This window comes from Theobroma cacao, unplaced genomic scaffold, assembly GCF_000208745.1.
Source record: "Theobroma cacao cultivar B97-61/B2 unplaced genomic scaffold, Criollo_cocoa_genome_V2, whole genome shotgun sequence".
NCBI classification, from domain to species: Eukaryota; Viridiplantae; Streptophyta; class Magnoliopsida; order Malvales; family Malvaceae; genus Theobroma; species Theobroma cacao.
Window position 1 is genome coordinate 33,767 of NW_017234760.1, and position 23,831 is coordinate 57,597.

The 23,831-nt window shown below is 31.9% G+C and overlaps 3 protein-coding genes across 8 annotated transcripts; 1 reads left to right on the forward strand and 2 right to left on the reverse strand.

The window, feature by feature from the left end:
- Positions 1-3,251: 3,251 nt before the first annotated feature.
- LOC18601395 (UPF0481 protein At3g47200) lies at positions 3,252-4,968 on the reverse strand. Its single transcript, XM_018129783.1, has 2 exons — positions 4,907-4,968; positions 3,252-4,810 (listed from the first exon to the last, which is right to left on the reverse strand). Exons 1-2 carry the CDS (start codon positions 4,943-4,945, stop codon positions 3,326-3,328), a joined length of 1,524 nt encoding a protein of 507 aa, XP_017985272.1. The 5' UTR covers positions 4,946-4,968; the 3' UTR covers positions 3,252-3,325.
- A 9,420-nt stretch (positions 4,969-14,388) lies between these two features.
- On the reverse strand, positions 14,389-16,643 carry LOC18601392 (pentatricopeptide repeat-containing protein At1g71460, chloroplastic). Its single transcript, XM_007032323.2, has one exon. It carries the CDS (start codon positions 16,574-16,576, stop codon positions 14,525-14,527), a length of 2,052 nt encoding a protein of 683 aa, XP_007032385.2. The 5' UTR covers positions 16,577-16,643; the 3' UTR covers positions 14,389-14,524.
- A 97-nt stretch (positions 16,644-16,740) lies between these two features.
- On the forward strand, positions 16,741-23,481 carry LOC18601391. 6 transcript variants are annotated; one of them, XR_001929991.1, is made up of 8 exons: positions 16,741-17,141; positions 17,255-17,389; positions 17,577-17,603; positions 18,149-18,267; positions 19,125-19,168; positions 22,357-22,455; positions 23,242-23,299; positions 23,397-23,481. XR_001929991.1 is itself a non-coding variant. In XM_018129785.1 (8 exons), the coding sequence occupies exons 2-6, from the start codon at positions 17,279-17,281 to the stop codon at positions 22,386-22,388; spliced, it is 333 nt and encodes a 110-aa protein (XP_017985274.1). In that variant the 5' UTR covers positions 16,741-17,141; positions 17,255-17,278; the 3' UTR covers positions 22,389-22,411; positions 23,286-23,299; positions 23,397-23,446. The 6 variants fall into 6 exon arrangements, 2 of the variants coding, with proteins under 2 accessions (XP_017985274.1, XP_017985273.1); XR_001929993.1 differs by having other exon boundaries at positions 22,357-22,411; XR_001929994.1 differs by having other exon boundaries at positions 22,357-22,411; positions 23,380-23,476.
- The last annotated feature ends 350 nt before the right edge of the window (positions 23,482-23,831 follow it).

The window sequence follows — 23,831 nt, forward strand, 5'->3', positions numbered from 1 at the left end:
CTTTTTTTTTTTACTTGAAATTCAAATTTTTTCTATTGATCAAGATATCTATTAATATGATCATTGTCAATTTGTGCATTTGAATTAAAGAAGGGATTTTTCTTCTAAGAAATTAGAAAGTCTTTCAAAATTTTCAAAACAGCCCAATTCACCTTTTTCTTGGACTTATTCATATTGAGCTTATTAATCTAACAATTTCTAAGTCAAAAACACTTCAAAACATTCATTAAACTTTTAAATCCTTAGCTCACCAAGTTAAGTTACTCTCTTATCTTATAGTTAGAGGTGGGATTTCACATTAATCCTCAAATAAGTCTATAATCATTTTGATTCAAAGTTCAAATATTAAAGTCAAAGTAAAATTCCAATCCAATTGGTTTTCTTCAACCCACTAAGAATTCAATAATAATCAAAGATTCAAGTGCAAAGGCAATCCATATTTCATTCTTCCAAACCAAATATCATATAACAAAGTGAGCAATTTGTGGGGCAATAACTTAAAAAGAAATATCAAACAAAGTAAGTCTGGGTATTTATCCACCGACTAAATAATAAAGGGTAAAATCATATCTACTACCAATCAAAGAAAAAGGATGCCGCCACACCTAATGGTCTGGTACACATAGTTATCGACCTCAATATTCAAAGCCTTGTGCATAATGACTAACGTCTACTGTCATTAGCTACAGGTTTTTAACTTAACAAACTCCATTAAAACATTTTCCAAATTTCAAAGTTATCGTAAGTTCATTTCAAGAATGAAGGGGTGAATTTGTTCAGTCAAGACTACATTCTTCCATTGCCATTAATCCATTTTATCATCTCAAAGACTAAGTGACCCAATGCTAAGGTCTAATCAAAATCATTTTCATTTCAAATTTCAAAGGCATACATCTAATCATTGCATAGATAAATATTCAAGATTTCGAGGTATCAAATCATTCAAAGTGCTTGTTCGCCATGCACAAAACTAAATACATAGCAGGTATATTTACATAACATATATAGCCTTCATCAAACATACTTTAAAAATCACTATTCACATCACAATCCTTGTAAAAAATTCATGCTTCAGCAAAAATATATTTAAATGCGATGTTGTAGATAATGCATGGTTAACTATCTCAAAATAATTAAAAACGTCAGATCTATCTACCTCGTTGAAGCGTGTTTTCCTCTTAGCACCTTTCGTTGATTGTCGAAAGCATGACCTCTCCAAAATACCAACTTCTTCAACAGCACCTAATACACAATTTTTTCATCATTAATACTTCATTCTCTAATCATATCTTACATAAATAACCATTTACCTTTCCATAATCTCTTAATTATTAATTCAAAAATCAGTAATGAAATCTAATCCTAACTACAAGTTTAAACTTATAATAACTAAGGTTTAGAGTAACTTTATCTTGGTGTGCTTGAGAGTATTAAGATCAATCCAAACCTAAAAATTTTAGGAAAAAAACCAAATTATTAATAAACCAAAAATTTTGGAAATCGTAACCCAAGGTTTAAATGTTCTAAACAATGAAACCTTACCTTCAAAAGCCTCTTAAACAAAAATTTGAGCTTGAATTTTGTTTTAACCGGTTTAAATGCTTTTAAATGGTGAAAGAGAGAGTAAAGAAGGAAGAGAGAAAAAAAGGCTGGGTTTTGAGGGGAAAACATTTTTTAGCTAGTTAAGGAGAATTTTGAGGGGTTAAGGCTTTAGAATGATTGTGAAAAGTCTAATATGCCTTTATTTTTTTCAAATCTGCAATTGAAGCATCGATACATTTGCTGGAGGTATCGATGCTTTTTCCTTTTTAGGTACAAGTATTGATACACCATGAACATGTATCAATACATGTTCGTCAGGATGCATTCTTGGGTTTCAAGTATCGATACTACATGAACAGCTATCGATATTTTTGCTCTGGAATATAGTTTTAAGCCTAAAACCAAGTCTTTTGATCCACCCTAAGTCCCATCTTTCATGTAAATTCCTTTGGTATCAATTTATACATTTTTCCTAAAGTATAAATGTGAGAAATGTCATTTGAAAATGTGAATTTACATGCTTACCAAGCTAAGTTACAAATTTAACCATAAGTGAAAGTTGGGGTTTCACAATAGTCCACCTAGTACTCACTTGACTTAGTTTTCTCGAGCTTCAACAACACCTAAGATAGAATTTATCAAAAATTTCACAATCTCCCCCAATTCCCTTAATTCGAAACTAGTCAAGTTCAAGCTCAAATTCCATAATCCATGATTAACAACTCTACAACCTCAAAACCATAAGTTTATGAACACAATAATCAAGTCCGTATCTTTGTGAGCAAATTTGAGGGCAAACCAACCAAATTCCTTAGATTAGAGAAAGAGTCAATTGAAACGGTAGAGAGAAAATTATAAACCAATTAAACTAAAGCTAACAAGGCAAGGAAGCCTAAACTCACCGTGGTTTCCATTTTGATCGCTCCAAATGAGGGTAGGAGTAAGTGAGAGTCAAGATATAAGGGTTTTGGAGAGCTGAACTTGAGAGAAGAAAGGAAGAGAGAAGAATAATGAACTGGTGGATGGACCAAAGCTGGACCTTAAAGCTAGTGGGGATCAACCCTTTCTATTCAAGGTCGATCCTTCTATCGTAAAATACATTTTAAAGCCTTTCTCTCAATTTTTTTCTGTTCCCTTGTCATCCAACACTCATCTTTACCTGTTTTTAATACCTTGAAAGGTATTAAAACAAATTTTGACTTTAATTACACTTTTTTAAGTAACATATTTTTTTATATAATGAAATTTTAAAAAAGTGTAATTTTTTAGACTTGTAGTTGCACATTTAAATTTATAGTTACACTTTTTCAACATTTAGTAGCAATATTAAAAATGTAATTTTTACTAGTGTATGCATTCTTTATAACTGTATTTTATTTATAATATTGTTAAAAATTTTTATAGTGTACTCAATTCTAAAAAAAGTGTCGTAAGAAGTACACAAAAAGTGTTACTACAAATATTTTTAAAAGCACATATTAAAATTCGTGCAACGCTGAGTGCAAATTGTTGTAGCATTTGAGTTTGGGATAAGTTTCTCTCTCTAGCTCACCAAGTATATTTCCCATTTTACCCTTGCATATAGAACTGGGGTTCTACAAAACAACAATAAAAGAAGCATTAGAAAACAATGACCATGTAATTGAACTTCTTTGCCGGGGTCTAGAGCATACATAAACATAAGTTACACCTAAAAATGCAAGATCAGATGCAAGAAATTAGCAAGCTTTAATACATGCCAGAATTACAACTTATTACATACTTAACACATCAAGCTTCAAGGCTACAAGGTGAAACCAGTCAATATGGTTTGAGCTAAAGTGAGTACAAGCAATATAGTTGCAGCAACTGTAGAAGCACTTCTCCAAGGTGTGCTGAAATACTGACGGTATAGGGTTGCTTTCCAGCTATGCCAAGGTTGGTTGTGGTATTTGTTCAGCTCCACTATATGACGAAAGAACCTTCGGTTAATCCTTCCTTTAAGAATATTTGTGCAAAGACTGTTAAACAAATTGGCCACTTTACCACTGCTTCCAATCCAGTGCTTAATAATTTTCTTTTCCACAAGTAAATCTATATCTTTGCTAGTGTCCAGAAGGTAATCCATAATTGTGAAATAGTCACTTATGAATTGTTCATGTGGATAGTGATATTGCTCCAGGGCAATGAGGATGCGGAAAAGATATGCTGTTTCTTCCCATATATGCAGAGACGGTATTTCAAGTATTCCATCCGCAAATTTTATGTCAAGCAGGCATTTGCTTTCGCTTGCACGGAACTTCACTCCTGCTGCATGTAGTTGAGTTGCGCTAGGCAAATGTTCACGTAACACTTCATAAGAAAAGTCAAATTCATCTTCATCGCAATTTTGCTCTTTCTCCTCGAGTTTTCCACCACTGCGACTATTCTCTACATCTTTAAATGACGGTAAAAAGAAAGCTCTCAACAAGTCTGTGAAATGATTTACTTCTCCTGTGATGGACTTTTTCTGCTCATTGTAAAGCCCGAAAAATTTGCAAGTAAGTTGAAGGAAGGGAGGGTAAATATCAGAACAAGAGCCAAAGGCCAAGTCGTATAGTTCTCGAAGAACAAAGAATGGAAGTTGATTTTCCAGTAGCCACAGATCATTCCTTATGATGATGAAGAAATAATCCGTTGGTAGCCAGGTTTCTACGATACCTCCAAAATTAGACCTCAAAAAGAGCTCAATGATGAAGGCGGCATCCACAAGAATAAGCCTCAAAAAGTCTTCACTGACGATGTGGTTCAAGTTCTCCGCATAACTACTACGGATGTCATTTTCCAAAGATTTTAAAATGTTGAGAAAGTTACCTAAGCAGGGAAAGTCATTGGCTCTTTCAGTATCAACTTCTTCTGGATTAACAAATGCCAATCGATCTTCCAAGCGAGTAAGTTCATGGTGCTCATGTAACCTAGCAGTCTTGGCAGCACGTTGAAGGAATTGCTCCAGAAATTTGACTTTCGTCTCTTCCATACCCCTTAAATGTTCTTGGAAATGATGCAGAGGACCAATTGAAACAATTTTAGGCGTGAAGGCTGCTTTATCTACATCACGAAGGACATGCGCTCGGTAGATACAACAGCGACGAGATAAAGGACGCCCCGCGTTATTGATGATGAATTGTTTTGTGTCAATCACCCAATCTTTGTGAGAATGTTCATTTTGCTCTTCCATTTGAGTTTCCACAACATCAACTTCAGTTTGTGGATTTTCCTGGTTGGTATTTCCCATCTTTGCAAGCTTTCCCTGATCACAAAACTAACATTAATTAATTGTTACATGCCTCAAAAGTATTATAACAGCACATCTATGAATTTATTCTATAACAGTCATCATATTTACCATCGTATCAAAGTTGCCCACGAGCCGAGCTTCATCCATAGGGTGGATAGTTTTAAAAGTCAAGTTCGTCCATTATATGATACTTTATTATTAAAATCTTTTATGTTCATATTTTAAATTAAAATTAAATAATTAAAAAAAATAATACTTTCAGGTCGGGGCAAATAGAGCCTTGGCCGAAAGACCTAAATCCAAGCCTGGTTCAAATCAAGTCGGACTTACCGGCTTGGATGAGGTAACTCAACTCTTGAATGGCTTTGCGCTGTATTATCGTGGTAATAAGAATTTTTTTACTTATTACCCATTGGTTTTATATTTAGAGCAACATAAGCTTAACAACATATTTAAAACATTTTTTTCGATGGTTGATACAAACTCAGGAACCTCAATTGTCCATCGAATAACCCATGGAAAAAGAAAAGAAAATATCCTTTTTTTTGGAAGGGTGGCGACGGAGAAAACTGGTTCCAAACTGGATCTGATAAATAAAATAGAGTTAAAGTTGGGGAAAGGAATTAGATTTCTAATTTCAACTCTATTTGTCATGGGAATATTTATTAATTAGAGTTCCAAACTGCTACCCTAAAACCATAGTATTTTTTATATGGGGCATTTTAAAAAGTAAGGTAAGATATTTTTAAAAATGACTCTCTTTATAGTTTTAACCATTTTTAGTCAAGTTGGATAAAATTACCTTTAATAAAGTTTCACGTTATGATGTTACACGTCATGTACAAAAATCTGTAACAAGCCATGGTTAACGTGTTACACGCCATGTACAAAAATCTGTAACACGCCATGTACAAAAACCTGTGACAAGCCATGGTTAGTGTGTGGCACACTATGTACAAAAACATGTGACACGCCATGTACAAAAACCTGTGACAAGCCATGGTTAGCGTGAGACACGCCATGCACTAAAACCTGTGACAAGCCATGGTTAGCGTGTTACACGTCATGTACAAAAATATGTGATATACCATGTACGAAAATCTATGACAAGCCATGGTTAACTTGTGACACGTCATGTACAAAAGCTTGTGACAAGCCATGGTTAGCATGTGACACGCCATGTACAAAAGCCTATGACAAGCCATGGTTCGCCTGTTACATGCCATGTACAAAAGCTTGTGACAAGCCATAGTTAGCGTGTGACACGTCATATACAAAAGCCTGTGACAAGCCATGTACAAAAACCTGTGAAACTTCAAATTCTCTCAACTTTTTTCTTTTTTTTTGTTTTTTTTTTTACAATTTGACACAGATTAAAGTGTTTTTAACATGTTTTCATAAATCAAAATACAAATGTTTTTTTATCTAAAACATCCACTTTGACTAAAAATAAAAAAAAATCTTTGAAAACCTAGATTTATAAATTTCAGAATTTTGAGTTTATTGATATCTAGATTCTGAATTGATTCAATTAAAAGCTATTTCATATATTTGTGATTATTTCTACCGTTTTAGTTTTATCAAAAATACCTAAAAATCGAATTTTTCAAACAGCCACCCATCCAAGCATGTCAAAACTATTGCTTGGTGTCTTGAAAGCGTAAGAAAGAGAAATATGAAAACGTGAGAGAGAGAAATCGGAAGCATAGCAGACGATTGTCGAACAGAGAAATTAATAAAATTTGAGAAACTGGGATGGTGAGAGAGAAATCCGAAGCACAAATGGAGAGAAATGGAGAGAAATTATAATGAATAGTTTAATTTATTTGAAATAGTTTAAAGGGTATTTCCGTCAAGTCATGACTAAATATGACTAAAAATAGTTAAATTTATTTTGATAGTTACTTTTAAAATATTTTTATCAACAAAGGTCATTTCCCATAATTTTCTCTTTTTATATTTCTCTTTATACATCTCATAATACTCTAAGTAACTCAAACTCTAATTACTATATATTCCCATGACAAAAAAATGCCTTAACTATTTCTGCACTCTTATTTTACAGAAATGTTGTTCTTGGTCTATGAGAGTACCAAGACTCCCAAGTTTCCTGAGGCTGCTCAAGAAAACATTTTACTAATCAAACAAATGCCTTTTTAAGTAATAGAACATGAAATCTATATTTCCAACGGCATGTGTAAAAACCCTTCATTTTCTTTTGTAAATACGAAATTCACTATTTTTTAATTATAAAACAAACAACAACAACAAATGCAAAACTAAAGGAAAGGAAGAGAGAGAGAAACATGAGCATGAAGCATTAGAATTTGAAAGGAAGCCTGAATTGGTATCTTACCACGATGGATCAGGATAAGGCACTGGGGGAGATATTTGCCGAAGCTGCTCTTGAGTCTTCAGAGCTTACCGGTGAATACTAAATTGAATAGAAAAAGTTAGGGTAAAAGAGGAAGGGGCATTCAGGACAAGGATTTTGCTTCCCTTCAGTCGACTAATTATAACAACCTGGGTGGTCAACTCAAGTCAACATTTGTTCAAATAATCTCAGGATAAGGATTTACTTGCCTTGGATTTAGAGGTGGCGTTGCTTGTTTTAGATCTAAATTCTTTAGAGAAAAGATAAAAAAAAATAAAGTAGAATTCTTTTCTTTTTTTGAGAAGAAAATAAAGTAAAGTAAAGTGAAATTCTTTACCTGTTTCTTTTGTCAAGTTCAAGGTGGTTCGCCCTTATAGAAATTGTAATCTATCATTCCAAAAATATTTTGGCAGAATCATATTATTTCATATATAATTTTGTAAATTTTGAGTCTTTTTAATAATATACAAGATGTTTAAATTATTTATTTATTCTTGTAAATTATTTGTATTAAATATAGGAAAATTTTGAAATTTTAGCTATCAGATAATTCTATCTAATAATTATTTATATTTGTAAATTTATAGTAAAAAATATAATAAAAGACCAAATCTTTAGTCTCTGTTAATTCAATAAATATTAGTAATTAAAGTAAATTGACTAAGTAAACTGACAATTTAAAAATCATAAATATTATTAATATTTTCATAGAATATAGATAATATTTTCATATTAAGTAAACTTTAGTAAATTGAAAAGAAAAACAATTTTTTTAAATTTTGAATTGGATGTCGATTATTATTAATTGGTTAATCTATGATAAATTGTCCAAAGCCAATTGGCTTTGGTAGAAAGCAACAATATTTCCTACATTTCAAAAAAAAATTATGATAAAATTAATTAATTAATTGGCTAATAAATGTATGGATTATTCAAATAATTACTTTTTTCTAATCCTTTGCTTGTTTCGGAGGTACTTGCTTCAGATAAAAGATTAAAACAAAAGAATAAAGTAAAATTATTTTTTTGAAAAAAGCAAATAAAGTAAATTAAAATTCTTTACTTATTCCTCTTTGTCAAGTTCAAGGTGGTTTGTAAATTTTGATTTTCTTTAATAATATACCTTAGTAAGTTGACTAAATAAATTGAAGAAAAAAACATATTTTAAATTTCAAATTGGATATTGATTATTATTAATTGATTAATCTATCATAAAATGAATTAATTTATTAATTAACTAGCAAAGGAATGTATGGTTATTTACAGTCTTATTAAATTGTTTAAATTCTGAAAATCCTTATTTATGCCTACAATCACGAACGGTTGAGTTTCGAACTCACACGTTATAATATAAGATATTTTTCCTTTCTTCTACTTCTCTTTTAGGTCTCGGACACAATAGAAGTTAGGACCCTTAAATAGTAAAGTATTCAAATTCCTTTCTTTTGGATGTACAAGAAATAGAAATTTCGAAAACTTATCATTCAAATAATAATCCTTATTTACTTTTCCCTAATCCTTTGCTTGTTTTGGATGTACATGCTTTAGAGAGAAGATAAAAAAAAAAAAAGAATGAAGTAAAATTTTTTTTTAAGCCAAATAAAATAAAATTCTTTACTTGTTCCTTTTGCCAAGTTCAAGGTATTTAGAAATTGCAATCTAGCTGGAAAACTATTTTTGGTAGAATAATATTATTTCATATATGATTTTGTAAGTTTTGAGAGTTTTTAATAATATAAAAGGTGTTTAAATTAATTATTTGTTCATGTAAATTATTTGTATTAAATATGAAATATATGTATATATAGGAAAATTTTGAAATTTTAGCTACCAGATAATTCTATCTAATAATTATTTATGTTTGTAAATTTATAGTCAAAATATAATAAAAGGCCAAATCTTTAGTCATTGTTAATTCAATAAATATTAATAATTAAAGTGTAAATTGACTAAGTAAACCTACAATTTAAGAATCTTAAATATTAATAATATTTTCATAGTATATAGATAATTTCATATTAAGTAAACCTTCGTAACTTGAACAAAAAAGCAAATTTTATAAATTTTGAATTGGATGTCGCTTATTATTAATTGGGTAATCTAAGATAAAATCAATTAATTAATTAATTATCTCACTAATAAATGTATGAGTTATTTACAATTTTACCCAATAGTTTAAATTCCGAAAAAACCTTATTCATCCTACAATCACGAAAATATTGAATATAGACTATTAATTATTGACAATTTTTCAAAAAATATAAATATAAATATTTATGCAACTATTTAGATTGGAAATTTAATTTGTTTACATTAAATTCTACTTATAAAAGAAAAAGTATATGTGTTAATACATATATGTTTATTTAATTTAAAATATTAGTTCAAATTTTGAGTGACCAAAATATAAAATCTTGAAAAATTAAGTAATTAAAAAAATAATTTACTCATTTATATATGACAAGTCTAGGAGTAATTATTGTTATTTTTTCTGTAAGCTTCTTTCCCTTGGAAGAAAATTATCTTCATCTCTCCTTAGAATAAAATATAAACACCAAAATAATATTATTATTCTATAAATTATTATCATTATTTTTTTAATTCTCATAATTATACCTTAATGAATATGTGTTCACCCTCTAAACTCATTTGTGAAGTTTTAAACTCTACCAACAATATATAAGATAATTTTCCTTCTACTTCTCTCTTAAGTTTTAGAGACGCTATAAGTTAAGACCCTTATGAGATAAAGTTTTCAAAATCCTCTGTTCTCGAGATATAATACATATATATAAAATATATATAATAGAAAATTTAGTAAAGTTATTTACGCCCTTGTCGGAAAGAAAGTTACCATATGAATTATTAATTCTTATACTTATACCTTAATAAACATGTGACAATGTTCTAAACTCTCACTTATAAAGTTTAAATTTTTTTACCAATAATCCTTAAACTCTCACTTATATAATAAAGTATTCAAATTCAATATATATAAAAAAATATTCAATTTCCTTTCTTTTGGATGTACAAGCAACAACAAATTGGAAAAGTTAATAAAAATCTTTATTTACTTTTTTCTAATCCTTTACTTGTTTTAGATATAAATGCTCTAGAGAAAACATAAAAAAAAGAAATAAAGTAAAATTCTTCTCTTTTTTTGAAAAGAAAATAAAGTAAAGTAAAGTGAAATTCTTTACTTGTTTCTTTGGTCAAGTTCAAGGTGGTCCGCCCTTATAGAAATTGTAATCCATCATTCCAAAAATATTTTGGCAGAATCATATTATTTCATATATAATTTTGTAAATTTTGAGTCTTTTTAATAATATACAAGGTGTTTAAATTATTTATTTATTCATGTAAATTATTTGTATTAAATATAGGAAAATTTTGAAATTTTAGCTATCAGATAATTCTATCTAATAATTATTTATGTTTGTAAATTTATAGTAAAAAATATAATAAAAGACCAAATCTTTAGTCATTGTTAATTCAATAAATATTAGTAATTAAAGTAAATTGACTATGTAAACCGACAATTTAAAATCATAAATATTAGTAATACTTTCATAGAAATAGATAATATTTTCATATTAAGTAAACCTTAGTAAATTGAAAAGAAAAACAATTTTTTTAAATTTTGAATTGGATGTCGATTATTATTAATTGGCTAATCTATGATATATTGTCCGAAGTCAATTGGCTCTGGTAGCTAGCAATAATATTACCTACATTTCAAAAAAAAATCTATGATATAATTAATTAACTAATTAATTAATTGGCTAATAAATGTATGGATTATTCACAATTTTACCCAATAGTTTAAATTCCAAAAAGCCCAATTTATGCCTACAATCATGAAAATATTGAATGAAGACCATTATTTATTAAAATTTTTAATAATATAAATATAAATATTTATGCAACTATATTTAGATTGGAAACTTAATTTGTTTACATTAAATATAGTTATTAAAAAAAGAATGTTAAATACCACAAATAAAGGCATTGATTATTTGTTCACCTCCATAAAAAATGTGCCGAGGCTCTTTCGGAAATTCATTCCCCTTTCCATTGTAAGCACGCTACTCTTACTCTTTAGCCAAATCCACCATGGATGGAGCCACCCTATATTTGCGATTTGTGCAAGGAAAAACGTAAGATGTTTGTTTATTATTGCCCTTCTTGCATGGCTTCCTTTGACATTAAACGTGCTTTCCTATTGCATAACATGGACGAAAAATTTCGTGAGCTCAAATACGTTACCCATGAACATCCATTGACCTTCGTTGAAAATCCCAATGATAAACTCAAAAGAGCCCATTGTCATTGGTGTCAGAAACCCCTGGTAGACTCCCTATATGTTTGTATTAATTGAAGATTTTACCTTCATAAAATATGTGTTCAATTACTTGCTCAACTTTTTCACTTTTGACATCGTAAACACCTTCTTTATCTTGAAAATGGTAATCTTGAATGTAAGACATGCCAAATGAAACATTGGAGTTTGTTTTATCGTTGTCTTCTTTGCAAGTTTGACATTGACACTGAATGTGTTTTGTCAATGCCAAGGTCCACTATTGAATGTAATGAGCACTCATTCACTTAATTATTAGGGGAGCACACATTCCTTTGTAATGCATGTGGCATTAAGGGAAATTATGTTTCCTATATACGTTCTGGATGTCACATTATGATCCATGAAAAATGCATTTCATTGCCACGCATCATCAAAACTACATGACATCACCATGAAATTATTCACAACTACTTCTTTCAAAAACAGGAGCTTGAAAAACATGATTGTGGAATTTGTCTCCATGAAATGCAAATGAAGGATGGCAATTATGTTTATTTGAAGTAAGATTGCAATTTTGTTGCCCATGTGGATTGTGTAATGGACAAGTATCTTACAATTGGACAGGTAAATGATCAAGACGAGGAGTCTAGTGAAAATTTAGCTTCCATCACTTGTGTCATTGAAATGAACCAACATGGAGAAGCCACAAGGATAAAACATTTCAGCCATGAACATGATTTAACATTAGACAATGAGATTAAGGAAGATGATGATAAAGGTTGTGACGCGTGCATACTATCTATCTCAACTTCCTTTTACTATTGTTCACAATGTGAGTTCCTTCTCCATAATACCTGTGTTGAATTACCTAGGAAAAACATCATTCGTTTCATGAATCTCTCTGCACCCTCCATTTAGAGAACATTTTCAAATGTAAGTTATGTTATCTCTACTGTAGTGGTTTTGCTTACCATGGTGGCAATGACTATAAATTTTGTCAAGGTGTGCTAGAATTTCTCGTATCCTCCCACGTCAACGACACAAACACACTCTTTTTTTAAACTTTAATTTGAATGAAGGGCAATGCAATGCTTGTGGTGCCTACATTGATGGTGCATACAAATGTAAAGATTGCACTTTTGTTTTGGATTTTTGCTGCTTAACACTACCATAGATAGCTCGACACAAGTGTGACAAACACTTTCTAGAACTTAATTTTCATAATGAAAATGATGATCCAGAAGAATGTTACTATGTATGTGTGAAAGAAAAAAAAGAGATTCCAAACATTGATTTTATCATTGTGCAATTTGTGATAATTCTGCTCATCTAAAATGTGTTTTTGGAAGATATCCATTTATAAATAAGAAGATTGGGATGACTTTTTGGAGTTGGTATCACCATTATCCTCTCATTTGTGTTAAAAAGAGTTATGACATCTGTCATTGGTGTCATCTGCCTTGCCAATATATAGCTCTTAAATGAAAAGCCTGTACACCCAACTATACGATCCACTTTGATTGTCTTGACTTGTGGATTGGTTAGCTTTCTTATAAAGTGGGGTTGCAGTTGAAAAGAGTGCTTCTTGTTTTTTATTGTAAGGGGTTGTTATTTTTCATTTGTTTTATGAGTGTCTGTTTACTTGTAGGCTTTTGTTTCTATTTTTTTTTTATCAATCTTTATCAGTTTGTAAGTGTTGCTAGATTGGGCTTGAATGACATTGCTTTTTGTTTTTTTTTTTGTTTCAATTATGCTCACCAAGTGTTCAAACAAAATTATTTTATTTCTCAGAAAAGAGAAAATGATGTTCATGTTATAAACATTTTTCACAGCCATAAGACAGAATTCATAGCATGTGAATGAAGCATCTTACAAGTTTTTTTAGATTGTTCTTTATTGCTAATAATGAATAACATGCCTATCCAATTTGATTATAATGTAATTCTCAAATAGGAATTTATTGGAGACTAAAAATTCTCATGATTCGTAAATATTTAAAATAAGTCCAAGGACATGAGCACATTCTCATGTCTTTCTAATCAAACTATAAAATGAGTTTAGAATGTGTCCTGCTACATTGGAAAGAGAGTAGAGCAGGGATCTAAATGCCACTCCCCTTACATAAATATTATTCCCCTTTTGACTCCTATCTAGTATATAAGTCTCTTGGATTTTGTGGGACAAGTCATGCCAAGTGTTAGCATGCAAAAATATTGTTGTATTATTATTTATAAATATATTACATTTTAAAATTAAAAATAAATAAAAATAAAAAATATTTATATTAATATAATAATCAATCAAGTCGAAATCAAATCTAAAAATACTATTCAAGAAATTATCAAAGTCATCCTTCAATTTATATTATTTGAATTACTAAACTATTTAATTATTTTAAGTTTGGTCACATTGTTAAGTTTGAGCGACGAAATGCTGATCTGGCAATGACATTAGCATCCTTGTGGGCTTACTACGTCGTAATATCCACTTATTTCTTTATTGTTTTTCTTTTCTCTTCTTTTACAAAATTCAACAATTTCTCTTTCTTTAGTGTCTCTCCCTTAAACCTCTTACAAAATTCACAATTATATTTGCTTTTGCAAGAGTATTCAAAGCCCAATAACAATTCTATTCATGTAAAAAAAATAAAGTATGAAAATCGAATGTGACATAACATGCAAGTCCAAAAACCTGGCTGCTCCACGTAAAAGAGGAAACCTTTTTCCTTTTCTTTTCGTTTATATCAAGAATGAGTGTGAAAAAATACTGCTCGTATAGCCTATTGATCAGAAATATAACCTTCTTTCTTTACTTTGTGATCTCTAAAGTATAGCAAAGATCCTTGAATACACATTTTCTCTATATGCACTTGAAGTGATAATGGTTAGCAATTTATTTGTTTTTCTGGTCTTATAATCACCTATAATATGCCAAGTAGCTTACAACAAATTATTTACAATTACAATACATAAAAATCCAATAAAACACAGGGAGGTTCCGGGAGCTTACTTAACGCATTGAAACATGGGAAAAGAAGATTTTGCTGTCTCTCTCATGATGATAGAGAACTCATCTGCACGAATCTTTCAGCCTCCTCAAAGCGACCGAAAGTATTAAGCAGTTCAATGATTATAGAGTAATGTTCTTCAGATGCCTTGAGTTCATATTTACGAGTCATTAGACTGAATAATTGGCAAGCCCTATCAACAAATCCAGCTTGTCTGCAAACTGATAAAACCACTTTGAAAGTGAAATGGTTTGGAATGAAATCGTCAGATGCCATTTGATGAAAAAGACTAATTGCATCTTCACAAAGATCATTACATCCATAAGCCTCGATAATGGCAGTCCACGTCATAGTACCCTTAACAGGGACTGCCTCAAACACTAATTTTGCACTGCTAATTAATCCGCAACTACCATACATCTTGACAATCCCTGCAGAAACAAAAGGAATTGATTCAAAATCTTTTTTCAAGACTTGTCCGTGAATCTCCTTCCCAAGCTTTACAGCTCTAAGCTCACTGCAAACGTTCAACATCCTTGCCATTGCCACTGAGTCTGGCCTGTGTTTTGAGAACTGCATTGACCTAAACACACTAAGTGCTTCATGCAAATGACCACTCTTAACATATGACTCAATCATGGCTGTCCATGAAATCACATTCCTTGCCTCCATACCATTAAATAATTTCAAAGAATAATCTAAAACACCACATTTTGAGTACATAATCATCAGGGAAGTGACAATAGACACATTGGGGAAGAAACAATTCTTTACAGCATAAGCATGAATCTCTTTTCCATGACTCAGAGCCCTCAACTCTGCACAAACAGGAAGAATCGTGGCAACTGTGACGACATCAGGCTTGAACCCTTCCTGCTGCATCCAAACAACTGATCTCAAAGCCTGGTTAAGCCTCCCATTTGATACATATCCTGACATCAAAGCAGTCCAAGAAATCGCATTCCTTTCTCTTGAGCAATAAAAGACTCGCCTGCCTGAATCCATATCACCACACTTGCAGTACATATCAACTAAACCAGACTGAATAACCAACTGCTTGGAATAACTCTTCGTCTTAACTACATAAGCATGGATCTCCCGGCCTAGTTTCCGTGCCCAAACTTCCCCAATCACTGGAAGAATGGTAGTTAGTATAACAGAATTTGGATATATCCCTGCACTTATCATCCATCTAACATAACTCAAAGCTTCCTTTTGCATCCTATTATGTGCGAACCCCGCAATCATCGCCCCCCACAAAACTATATCTCTCTCAGGAATTTCCTCAAGCACACGGCATGCTAGTTTAATCTTCCCACATTTAAAATAAAAGTCAATCAAACCAGTCCTAAGCATTGAACTATCAATGAAACCATTCTTAATCAAAAGGGCATGCGTCTTTAAACCTTGTCTAAATGCTGATGCACCAGCGAAGCTCTTAAGAACAGCAGAGAAAGTGTACACATTCAATTTGACTGCCAGCAATCTCATTTCTGAATAGGTAGAAAGCACATCCAAATACCGTTTCTTACCTGATATAACAGTTCCTCTAAGCAAAGCATTCCAAGAATGAACATTCTTGCTAGTACATTCATCGAATACCCTTAAGGCATCGTCGATGGAGCCACAAGAAGTGTACATATGGGCAAGTTTGGCACGTAAAAACTCGTTGGTTTCGAGCCCATTTGTTCGAATATGAGAGTGGATTTGCCTCCCATCGGCTAAGGATTTGGAACGAACGCAAGCGGCAAGAAGAGAAGAGAAAGTGGTGGGACTTACAGGGATGCCCTGCTGGTCTACGTAGTCTAAAATGGCAAGGGCTTCTTTGAGCTTGTTTTGTCTCGCGAATCTTTGAATGTCTTTGTAAATGGCATGTGGGTTCTTGGTGTGGAGTGGTAAAGAGGACGGGAATGCGTTTTTCTCAAAGAATGGTGGTGGGCTTCTTCTGTGGGCAAATATGGTTGGGTTTCTTTGGGGTTTTGGTGGGGATCTTGCGGAGGCTTTTATTCTGGAGAATTGATTGTTTCTGCAGAAGAAAGGATTCGGAGGGAAAGAGTGAAGACAGAAGGAAAGGGAAGATGACTGGTTGCATTCCATGGCTTCTTTTGTGAATGAGGATTGATGGAGGAGAAGGCCAAAGATTCAACCGGACTGGAACTTAAATTGTGCCTTTGCTCGAGCATAATTTGTTTCGTGGCAATAAGTAGACAGAAGGGAGGGAAACCATTCCAAATAAAAAAAATCGATCCGATCAAATTGAGTTCAATTATAATAATTTTCAAAGCATTTGATTTTGCAAGTTTGATTATTTTCATTACAGCAGCCGCCGCCAAGGGGAGGAGGCCCCTTCAGACACCAAAAGCTTCGGTGTCTCCGCCTCCCTTCTCTCTCTCTCTCTCTCCTCTTTTTCTTTATATATATAATTCTCGTTCCTGTCTTTCCCATTTTTTAACCTCTGCAACTCCAAAGCATTTGCAGGCTTGGGATTCTTCACCCTCTCTCTTTCCATTCATGTTGGAGAAACAACGTCCTACATTTCGAATTTCGCCGTGTCGTTTCACGGCCAGAGGGCCGCGTTTAATTCAGCAGACGCCGAGTTAAAGTTTCCTTCTCTTCCATCCATTATAGACCCACAATCAGGATTGCCAGACCCTTCTTCCGGGTGAATTTTACGAATCTTATTATATTCAATTCTCTTTTATTTTCACCTCCTTGATCAATTTCTTAGCTGCATTTGTCCGATTCTTGTTGAAATAATGTCGATTTTTGTTGTAGAATGACACATTTAGCATCTCCCGGATGGCTGTTGGTAGGTCGAGTAGAGTCGGTAGAGAAGGGAGCGTACATATGGCATTGGTAAATGAGAGGCTCGGACCTGGCCGAAATGTGTCTGAGCCGTCTTCCGTTTTGGTAACAAAACTTTTGGGAATAATTCAGAAAACCAAGTATTTTATTCAACATGTTATTTGTTCCAGCGCTGTTAAATTGTTATTCTTTGTATAGATTAAACGCGTTGCTATATCCTAATTTGCAATAATAAAGCATTGATTTCCAGTATTTATTCTTAACTCACTACTCTTTAATATTTTGTTTGCAGGCATACGAACTAGTTCAAGGAAAACTTGTAAGTTTTCTTATTCTATGTCGCTTTGGAATTAAAAATATGAAATAAAATATAGGCCATTGGTTTAAGTTGTGAAAATGTGGTGTTAGGCAATTTGTTCATTGGTTAGACATGGTTGATTCTTTGCTCCAGAATCATTTGTTTGTAAGTGGATTTGATATTATAATTTCTTTGTGCTTTTCAGCTTGCCTCAAGTCCTTTATATGTTTATTGCATGCTGTAATAATCTGTTGTAGCAGACCCAACATATGAGATGTTGTTTATGTAAACAGAGAGATGTTCTACCATCACCTCCGTTGCTAATTTAGGGCAAAAGGATTATGGCTTTGCTTTTTGAATTATTCTAATATTCATTTGTTGCTTATGGTGATAACTGGAGCTTTTCTTATTTTTTATAATAATAAAAATGACTCTCAACATTCCTCTCTTTTTTTTTTTTCTCATTTCTCAACATTCATATGACTCTGTTGTTCCTTGATTTTTAAAATTTAAATGGCGCTTCTGCTTGAATTTCAGAGAACTTATGTACGAAAACTTGTATACAGGTAAAGTGGAGTTCAATGGTGGCATTGGACAGGTCAATACCAGAGCCACCAACAGCTGTTCTCTTGCATGGCATTCTTGGTAGCAGAAAGAACTGGGGGAAGCACCAAATTGATAATTGGTTAATACCTTTGTATGCTGGTATCATCATTCAGTGCATGTCCCTTTTTCTTCCATAGCCTGAAATGGGATATAGTTGCACCTGTTTTTGGGAACTGGAATGCTCTTCCTCTTTGTGTTTATTTATCTTATTTTATTCCTAAGTAATGATCTTTTCCCTTTCTAAAAGATATGGAATTATGGAATTTGGAGAATTGTCTTTACATTCAAAAGAAAAATTTAAAAGAACTGTTGAATTTGCAAATGTTGGCTACCTTATATGTGGTATATGTTACAGAGATTCACTCCTTGACATTCTGGTTTGCATTAAGTGTAATTATACACAATATTTTAATTATTTGGGCAACCTTGTCTAAACTGCACAAATTGTACTCTTTAGCTAATAGATATTTCAATTGGGAATAATTGTTATTAATAAACGAAATTGTCTTTGATCAGATGATGAAAACAAATCCACAGGATCCAGCTGTTAGAAACAAATCAGAGGATTGCAGTTTACCCTGCCCTTTTCCATTTTCATTTAGTCGCTGAGTTGTCCTAAAATTCTGCTCCAAACCATTCTATACTCTAGGTGTCTTGGCTTAACTGTGCCCACCAAAGGTGGTTCCCAACTTTATCATGTTGTTACAATTAGTTTTCTAATTCAGCAAACATCTTGGTTCCATGCATAAATGCAATTATGTACTTTGCTGAGCATTGTCTGACAGTCCGATTTCTACTCTGTTTTAGTGTACTGATGCTCTGATGTTTGTATTTGTCTTGGACATTGTTATTTGGTATATTTTAAGAACAAATTCATTGTTTGCATTTTTGCGCATGAAAGTAACATGTAAAATATATCTGTTTTATATGTTGTAGGAACTTTTGCTCGGTGACTGGCCCAAGAATTTCCAACATGGCAGGTAACTTTGAGTAACTTTCTGTTTGCTGTTGTTCTCTTCCTCCCGCCATTTTGTAATGATATCTTTTGGTCAATCCGGTCGTTTTATGTCATTAGTATATCCCTCTGTGTCTCTCATTTCAAAAGGAAGAAATGTATTTGTGGTTTTACCAAATTAGCCTTTCATTTTGATGCCTTCAAACAAATATTGATAATCATTGTGAATTTACTTGAAAGTTATGGTGGCATTGTGACATCTGTGTGATAGATATCTATGATCTGCTTAAAGTGGTTTATGTGGCAACATGGGTCTTGGAAATTAGGATGTTAACAAGCAATAATGCCCACATGTTGTGGTGTTTTTTCTTTCATTTATTTATTTAGTAGTATTGTTTATGTGATAAATGGATAGTAGATTAAATAAAGAAAATAATACAGTTAATTGATTGAGATACTTGTTGTTAAAAAGAAAGGTGCTTTGAATCTTTATTGAATGAAACATGAATAAAATAGAAACAAAATACTTGGTGGATTATTTAAAAGAAAGTTATATTTGAATTTTTTATTGAATAAAACATGAATAAACTAGAAACAAAATACTTGGTTAGAAAAGAAAAGGACAATTAGAAAAATAAAAAGATGAGGGATCAAGGTAAAAACTAGAAATAAAAAAGTTATAGGGACTTTAAAGAAAAATATGAGATTAAAAATAGAGAGTGACACTATTGAAGAAAATAACAAAAATCTAAAAACCTAAACATCCTAGGCCCGAAGGGAAAAAATAACAGACTCGGAGTTAAATGTGAGAAGTTTATCAATTAACTATTGCCATTAGTTGAATACAATGGTAGTATAGCAGTTAGTATGTTTCAATAAAATAATTTAATTATTTCTTTTAGTTATAACATTATGTTCACTTAAGTAATTTTTCTAATGTGTAAAATTTGTGCTTAGAAACCATTGCAGGCAAACATCAACACTCATACATGGTAATTTATTATATTAAAATGAAAAGGACAGTAAAAAATGTTGAATTAAGGAAAAATCAATAAAGTGAAAAGTGATAATGAATTATATAAAAGAGGTAATTTGGAAGTAAGACAAAGATGAGATTGTAAAATATGACATTGTCAAAAAGAAAACCAAAAAAATAAAAATCTTGAACACTATTGCAATTTGTTGATTAGGAAAATAGGATAGAACAGGTTCTTGTAAGTTTTTGAGCACTGTTACAAGATATATTGAACTATTGCAATTTACAACAGCCAAGTCAAAAAAATAAAAATCTTGAAATGCACCTAATTAGAACACAAAGCATATTATAGGAAAGGAATCAGTAAGTCTACCCTTGGATGGACCAGAACGCCTTACTGATCTCATGCCTTTGAAGAAAGCATAAGAAACATGGTAAGAAACAGTACTGTCAGCATCCAGTTAAAGCATATAAATGGTGAGCAAAAGCTGGTTTGTAGGTGCAAGCTTTGATGTGGATTTCTATGGAGATTTATAGCTGACATGGGATATTTAGCGATTAGGTTTCGTCTGAGTTCGGTTTAATTGTACGCTTTGAACTTTTATATGTGGCTGCTTCAGTTTACCAAGTTTGTAATTTGATCAAGACTGTTTATGTAAGTTTTATAGTGGTGTCATGGGTCTCAGGTTGGTCTAGCAGTACTATTGGGTCCTTATGTGTGGTCCAATCGCATGGTTGGTGTTGTTCTTATCTTCTTGCAGTGCAGGTGAAGTTAGTCTTTTAGTAATGTCAGGTAGCAAACTTAATAAGAGAGGTTTTTCCATAATGTAGAACTCCTGTAACGGTGTAAATGCCTTCTTTTCTATGTTTGATTTCTTATAAAATCCTAGGGGAGATTGCCTAGGTTTCACCTTTTCTCCACTAAACAGACAAGGCAAACTGTTTTCATTTTCATATCCCTAGACCCTAAAACTGTCGGACTCTTAATTGCCCCTTATTTTTCCACAATAGCTTCTTAGCCTATTTTCATCCAAGAAGAAAAATTCTAATTCTCCCACCCAAATACTGAGCCCTAATTACCTTTCTACAATAAATTTTAATGTTGAATGTAAGTTCCTGTAGCAAAAGACAACCAAAACTGGACAGTTAGCATGCTAGTGTTCCACAAACTGCCATCATAACTTTGTTCTTAGCAAAACACCGTATTTTGAGCAGAGGACCCTAATCTTAGACCTGGATGAGTGAAGATGATATTTCCAATCTAACTAGATTTAAGCCTGTGTGATGTGCGGGTGATGATTTCATTTACAATAAATTTTTAAATTTAGAATAAAAGTAGCAGCATAAAATAGAGTGCAAAAAAGTTAAGTTAGAAACATGCATGCTAAAGAGCAGGTGATGATTTCATTTACAATAAATTTTTAAATTTAGAATAAAAGTAGCAACATAAAATAGAGTGCAAAAAAGTTAAGTTAGAAACATGCATGCTAAAGAGCAATATCTTAAAGATCTGGACAATTAGAAGAATAAATAATTCTATTGAAAATTAGACATTTAAATGACAAAGTAATTGTTAAAAGTAAAAAAAAATTAATAGTAATAATAGGCATTAAATGCTATGTGAAACAAAAAAAAGAAAGCAATGGAATCAATGCCAATTTCAGTATTATAAAGTTTTCTTTTTGTTTGAGTTATGCTAACAAATATATTTTTGGGCTGGAATATCCCTTTTAAAGTTGAATTTTTAACATTAAATGGTCATTTATAAGTTCATTTAGGCTAACAATTAGAAATTCTTAACTTAATCTACCATGAAATCGTATTAAGCATGTAAAATGTCTAACGCAAATAATCAAATGTAGTAAATTTAATCTTCCAATACAAAAATTAAAAGTTTTCATTGATTATGGTAGACATATTGCATTTAGTTAGAATGTACACATGTCAGAAAGATAGACTATTCACATAGGATTATTTTCTTTTTTTCCAAAGGCTTTGTCTTTTATATATATATATTAAATTGTGCTGCAGCTGGTGTAACTTTTCTTTTCTTTCTTTTTCTTCCTCTTTTCCCGGTCCTATCCCTCATATTTATATTCTTTTTGCATTTCTTGGAGCTTGCTTCTCATTTCTGCTAATCTAGCTTAGGATCATTTGCAGTTAGATGGATTGATAGAATTATTTAATTTATGATGCTTCTAAGAATCTCATGTGTTCTAATATTTTGCCTAATGCAGTTTGTTCTAAAATATTTGCGGTGCCATGGTGATTCTGCATCAATCAAGAAGAGAGGTCCACACACTGTTGCTTCAACTGCTTTGGATGTGCTAAAACTAGTGTGTGGTTCTTGAGCTTGACTATTAGTTTTTACTTGAGTGTAACTCTTGAATCTTGATGTTAGTTGACCAAACTCCAGTCGGATAAATGGTGAAGCAGAATTACTATGTTAATTCAGCTTCATTTGATCAAGATATAATGATGAGAATGCTTCAATGCCTCCTGTGTCATTCTAAAATTATTTGAAATTTGCTTTGTGATAAGTTATTTCAGGACATTCAAAACAGGCTTTACTCCATTATTTTGCCTTTTCTGGTAATTTATTGATTTCAATTAAAATCATGACCAGTGATATTGTACTTTTGACATGATTGCTTTCTTGCAATGGGTTTGATTGAAACTTGGTAAAAAATTTGGACCATTAATATTACTTAAACAAACATAGCAGAGATGAGGAATTTATCAGTTGTGCAGTTGAAATAAACCTTTTTCTCTAATGTGATGGTTGTGTATCATAGAAGTCCTCCTATTTACAATTCCCTTAATTATTGATTGAAGAGCTGCTTTGATCTCAGTAGAGTTTTTCTTTTCCTGCCAAACCACAATTAGCTCTATCTGCTAGACTAGCTGCACTTAATAAAATGTCTATTTTAACCATTCATTTCCAGCTTTCTTACTTAACTTCTTAAACATTTAAGTCATTCATTCTTTAAAACTGGTTTTCCACTGCTTGTCTCTTCCAAAAAGAAAAAAACAGGATATTAGAGAAGAATATTATACATTTAAACTTCTGTTTCTTATTCTTCTTCTCGATAACGTTTTTCTGTGTTTTTATGCTGGAATAGATTGCACAGCTTAGAATAACACCCCATGTTCTAATTGGTCACAGCTTTGGAGGAAAAGGTATGTTTAGTGTTTAGGAAAGTTAATATCCTTAATTCTGGTGATATGATAAAAATATAATGAGGAGATAAAAAGGCTAGTATGCTCTGTTTTTCAGTTGTCTTGAGCATGGTGGAACAAGCTGCAAAGCCATTTCCACGACCAGTTAGAGTAAGTTCTCTATCTCCTAGAAATTTTTAAGTTGGTTTTAGTTTTTTAGATTCACTGGTGGAATGTTAATTGCATCTCAAGGTGGATATCATTTAATTTGGAGAGGTTCAAGGAACTCAAATTAGAATAAAAACCAGGTGTTTGCGAATTTTTAAGGTATAGGTATCAGGGAAGAGATCATTTGGTTTCATAACCAATTTGTTGCACACAGACCATGGACCTGAAACAATGATATATATATACATACATACATACATAAATATATATATATATATGTATATGTATATGTATATAGATATATATTTATGTATATGTATGTATGTATGTATGTCTGTATGCATGCATGTATGCATGGAGTTTCTTTTATTAGTTTTTCCTTTTT

Excerpts from the sequence above, each read along its gene's own strand:
- LOC18601395 (XM_018129783.1), bottom strand. The coding sequence starts at position 4,945 with ATGGATGAAGCTCGGCTCGTGGGCAACTTTGATACGATG. Across the intron at positions 4,811-4,906 it reads TGGGCAACTTTGATACGATG|GGAAAGCTTGCAAAGATGGG; the intron begins GTAAATATGATG and ends TTTTGTGATCAG.
- LOC18601392 (XM_007032323.2), bottom strand. The coding sequence starts at position 16,576 with ATGGAATGCAACCAGTCATCTTCCCTTTCCTTCTGTCTTCACTCTTTC.
- LOC18601391 (XM_018129785.1), top strand. The coding sequence starts at position 17,279 with ATGGCTGTTGGTAGGTCGAGTAGAGTCGGTAGAGAAGGGAGCGTACAT. Across the intron at positions 17,390-17,576 it reads CTGAGCCGTCTTCCGTTTTG|GCATACGAACTAGTTCAAGG; the intron begins GTAACAAAACTT and ends TTTTGTTTGCAG. Across the intron at positions 18,268-19,124 it reads AAGCACCAAATTGATAATTG|GAACTTTTGCTCGGTGACTG; the intron begins GTTAATACCTTT and ends TATATGTTGTAG.